The 5062-nt window shown below is 35.7% G+C and overlaps 1 protein-coding gene across 1 annotated transcript in view; it reads right to left on the bottom strand.

Moving 5' to 3' along the window:
- LOC125040531 (E3 ubiquitin-protein ligase HERC2-like) overlaps window positions 1-5062 on the bottom strand; it is a 7993-nt gene continuing 2931 nt past the window's right edge. Inside the window, exons 6-10 of the mRNA XM_047635107.1 lie at window positions 4821-4950; window positions 3563-3675; window positions 2603-2980; window positions 2445-2478; window positions 1-2238 (exon numbers count right to left, since the gene is read on the bottom strand). Of these exons, the coding sequence (XP_047491063.1) occupies window positions 2106-2238; window positions 2445-2478; window positions 2603-2980; window positions 3563-3675; window positions 4821-4950 (788 nt within the window). The 3' untranslated portion in view covers window positions 1-2105. The remainder of the gene's footprint in view (window positions 2239-2444; window positions 2479-2602; window positions 2981-3562; window positions 3676-4820; window positions 4951-5062) is intronic.

The following is a 5062-nucleotide window of genomic DNA, read 5'->3' as shown; positions in this document are numbered from 1 at the left end:
TCTCTCTCTCTCTCTCTCTCTCTCTCTCTCTCTCTCTCTCTCTCTCTCTCTCTCTCTCTCTCTCTCTCTCTCTCTCTCTCTCTCTCTTTTTTGATGTGTTAATTGATCAGGTACGGTTGTTTCCTGTCCTGGTTTCTTCAGTAAATGACAGAGCAGCTAAGGTATCATCCTGTGGATTATAGATCTGTTGTTATTTTGTTTTTGTAACAAGACCATTTGTATGAGATCAGAACTTTCAGGATGTGTTCAGTGCATACTATTTATATACAAGGGTTTTGGGTGCTAGTATTTCATCTTCTTGCTGTTATTACCATGTAATGATTGTTTTAATGATTTCTCAAATCTATTTTCACAGTGTAAGTGATATTTTATTTACCTCTTTTGTAATCCTCTTTACAGAGGGGTGTGACTTGTAAAGTTTTCTGTTTGGGATTTTACAAGTGATTATAAACCGTGCATATTTATATACATATGCATGGGCAATCTTTTTGTGTCTTAGATTCACTGCCTACAGTTTAACTATTTGAGTGCACTGACCAGACATTTACACCTTAGTAGAAACATGCATAGAACACACAGGTAGAATTTTTTATTGTCAGTTTTGTATTGTGTTAATCTATAATCTTTGTTGTCTATCACTTTTTTAGGGAAATTGTTTTTGGAAGAATTTTTGTATTATAAGATATAGTTAAAGAAACAGGGATAAGATGTTGCAATGTACTAAACGTGTAATATTGTATCAAATTATAATCATTCACAGAGAAGAATCATTTCAAAAACAAGGAGTGCACTCAAAAGGTTACTCTTAAAGAGTCGAATACGTGAACATTAGTGTCCCAGTTCTTTATTAACTATGTTGCAACCACATCAGTCATGCGTAGACTGTGGTGACATAAGCATGCATGCACCACCATCTTCCTGCAAACCAGTAGATATTGGCTAATAAAGTCGTTATTTCATTTTTCTCTCATATTATACTAACCCCAACTTCTAACCTTTTCCCTGCATATTTATTGATAAGTCTGTTGTGTGTTCAGTTTCTGACTAAAAATCAATATTGTGAATTGATGGATACTCTGAGCCAGAGCACTGTTCCTCAAAAAATTCTGTTGATGCCTGTGTTTTGGTGGGTTTTAATCACTTCCTTATTTATATATCTTGCCATGATGGCCATTGCTATAGTACAAATACCTTATTATGTATAGGTACATATGTTACTTCTGAGAAGATGCCATATAATATAGGGCATAGGAATTTCTCTAGGTAACTGTACATACACAAAATAATAAAACCTAGCCACAACACACACAAGTTGTACTGTACTTGCTTGTAAACTCCTTCCATAAAGGCTGTCCTTTGTTTTATCTTTGTTGCTACAGGGAGGGAAAAAGTCTGTTCAAAATGATTTGGGAGAATAAAATATGAGAATGAAAAGGGTGATAAACAAATATGTACATAATGCTATAAAGCTTTATAGAATGCCAGTGAAAGCAAAATGAGAAAAAGGCTTCTATAGCTGAGTTTTTACAATAACCGGTTTGTACAATTTTCAGTAATTTTAGAAAAGAAAAAAATTAAAACACTTCGAAGAGGGACTTTTGACTTGCTATATCTGAATCTGCTTCACAATCACTTTGACTGAGGTGTAGCTTGACCTCAATTTTCCTGTAATAGGCACTTCATATACACCTTTCAAGAATGTTTACCTTCTATATATAAAGTATGTTTATACAAATTTATTGTGCTAGTGTGCATGTGATCAAGCACAAGGCAATGCATGTATGTTTGAGGACATTTATATAAATGATTAGATTTAAGCTAGTACCTAGGCTGATGATAATTTTGTGACCTCAAAATAATGCTAAACAAAATTAAAGGACAATAGGTGTAGTATATGCATGAATAAAAAAAAAAAAATCTCTCTCTCTCCTGCATTCAGACAGAATAAACAAACAGTAAAGTTGAATTTCCATTTATTAATCAAGAATCACATTTCATCTCTTAACGAAAAAGAATGGTCACTTGTAGATTTATATGTACATATGCACAGATATACAAACACATACATATTTACATTAATACACACTGCAACTAGTAACCACATGTTATCTCCCACCAGCATCTGTTGTAATAAAGATGGAAATCCACCCCCCAGCAAACATTGTCCTGACGCCTTTGACTGGTACCAGGCAGGGTTCATTCCTCTCGGCTGTGTCCCCCAAACCAAGCTGGCCATACCTAAAAAATCAGATGAATAATCATGACAAATAATATGTCATGATCAACTTAGACAAAAAGTATAGATCTATATATTCATACCAATGATATGAAAAATATTTACTAGAAATTTAGTTCCAAACTGCCAGCTACAAATTAAAGTACTAAAATATCTGTACTCAGGAAGACAAAGGATATAAATGCTAAAAGTGACAAATCATACTAACTTGTTCATGCCAGTGGACCATACACTTCCATCCTCTGTAAAATGTAAAAATATAAATAATAATTAACACCACATCGCTCATGACTTCATCCTTTAGTTACAGAAAGTATGACTAATTTTCACATAAAACCCAAGTTTATGTTATTAATATAATCTTACCAAGCTGATATAATGTGTGTCTATCTCCACATTTTACATCTATGATAGCCATATCTTCATTCCAGAAGTCCAACAGCCTGGGTGAGGTCTGCACATTCACAACATCCTTAGCCCACACCCTGCTGATTCTTGGATCAGTTCTGCAACCTCCTGTTCCTTCGAGAGATGCTTGCTGGTCGTCATCACTTGGTTCATTGCCTCTAATCTCTCTCTCCTTGAAGTTTTCTATTGTGTCTGTCTTATGAACTGGCTTGGGACATTGGCAGTTATGGGTGAATGTTCCCAAAATTGATGCTTCCTGATTTGCTTTGGCTGGGAAACCCAACTGGCTGCTTTCATTCCAGCCCCAGGTGTATGCGTCACCACTTGTGCTCAGAGCTATTGAAGAGAAAATGGGAAGAAGAGAGAAAATGAGAAAGGCAAAAGGGGGAAGAAGAAGAAAGAGGAGATGAGAAAGACAAAAGGGATAACAAGGAAGAAATGAGAAAGGGAAAAGGGGTAAAAATAAATTATTAATCTGTCTCCTAATTAAAAACAAGACATGAAATTACATTAAGACATAACAAGCTAAAATTTACTAAACTAAAACATCTGCATTACTTTGATGCATGACTTCATTCCCTGAACCTAATTATACACTACCTTCAGAGATCCAGCATTACTTTCCCTGTGATTTGAGGAAGGCATAAAGGAAATCTAAAATGGTAATAAAAGAAACTGAAAATTCTCCAGACGACCTATTTCCAGAAACTTGTCATTAATCCGCTCAAGATACCATAGAGCACACTTCTTAACCACAATAATTATAAGCTTATACTCAAACCATTAAAGAAATTATAAAGTAAGTAGAGAAAAAAATCATGTGCATAAATTGTCTTCTTCAAAAAGTAATCTACAGCCACAGCCCTTACCATACAAAATAATAATAAAATGAGATAATTAATACATAAGTAAAATTACCAACACAATGCCATCCCCCAGAGGCTATGGAGGAGATGGTTATGCCTTGGAGACTCTCAACTGGCTCTGGATGCTCGATCTGGCACAATTCTCCATTGCCTAGTTGACCACGCCTACAGAGAGACAAAAATTAATAGGGATTATCTGTAGGAGTTATGCAAGTCAGTTTGTCCATGGACTAGCTAGCAGGCAAATAATCAGAAGAAAAAAATGAATTAAGTAATTTGAGAAAACAGTAATACAGGAAAAGTTCTTATCAAATTTCAATATTTTGGCTACAGAAGAGTTGTCTAATATTTACTAATTGCACTAGCTTTAACTCTATCTGAGAGAGAGCCTACAGCTTCCCACACCCATTCTCTCTGTGTTATGCTCATCCTCTATGTCATTCTCTCTGTCACTCTCACCCACACTCTCTCTGTCACTCTCACCCACACTCTCTCTGTCACTCTCACCCACACTCTCTCTGTCACTCTCACCCACACTCTCTCTGTCACTCTCACCCACACTCTCTCTGTCACTCTCACCCACACTCACACACACTCACTCTCACCCACACTCACACACTCACTCTCACCCACACACTCTCTCTCACTCTCTCACTCTCTCTCTCTCTCTCTCTCTCTCTCTCTCTCTCTCTCTCTCTCTCTCTCTCTCTCTGTCACTTTCACTTTCACTTTCACTTTCACTTTCACTTTCACTTTCACTTTCACTCTCACTCTCACTCTCACTTTCACTTTCACTTTCACTTTCACTTTCACTTTCACTCTCATTCTTAATCTCTCCTCCTCCTTCTTACTCTCCTCCTCCTCACTCTCACTCATTTTCATTCTAGTTCTCACTCTCATCCTCTACTCTCACTTTAGAAGCAACCATTAAAGATACAGAAACTGAAACCTAAAGACATAAAATTAAGGTAAAATGTCTAAAGAACATAAATTTCCATTTTGAATCCTGATGAAAAAACTTAAATTTCCAAGTTAATGACATTTCATAGAAGACTTCTTTGTGTAAAAGATTATCTTAAATGCTTATCTGATATCACAGGGATTAATTTATAAGTGGATTTAAAAAAATATATTATTGCCTTAAAACCAAATACCATTAACTTTTTTTTCAATATCTTCATTTCAACATCAAATAAGCTCTCATCTTCAATGAATTATCCTAATTAATTTCATCCCATATTGACAATGTGATACCCAATGAGATTTAAGAAAAATAAAAGTCTCTGTATTTCCTTCTGCCTCTTACTTACATTCCACTGCCCCATGTAAGTACTACCCCATCTGTTGTTAGTGCCATGCAGTGCTCCTTCCCCAGTTCAACAACACTGATTCTGCTGCCACCATATGGTACAGGAACGCCACTACTGTACAACTTCCCATCTGGATTTCAGGGCAGAATATATTTGTATGGGAAATCAACTTGAAAAAGCATCTGTTTAAAAATAGATATATATTCTTACACTAAATCTGTTTGAATAAATGTCATACTACC

The sequence above is a fragment of the Penaeus chinensis genome, chromosome 29 (genome assembly GCF_019202785.1).
Source record: "Penaeus chinensis breed Huanghai No. 1 chromosome 29, ASM1920278v2, whole genome shotgun sequence".
NCBI classification, from domain to species: domain Eukaryota; kingdom Metazoa; phylum Arthropoda; class Malacostraca; order Decapoda; family Penaeidae; genus Penaeus; species Penaeus chinensis.
Note: the sequence above shows the minus strand (reverse complement) of the source record. Positions and strands in the feature narration are given on the sequence as shown.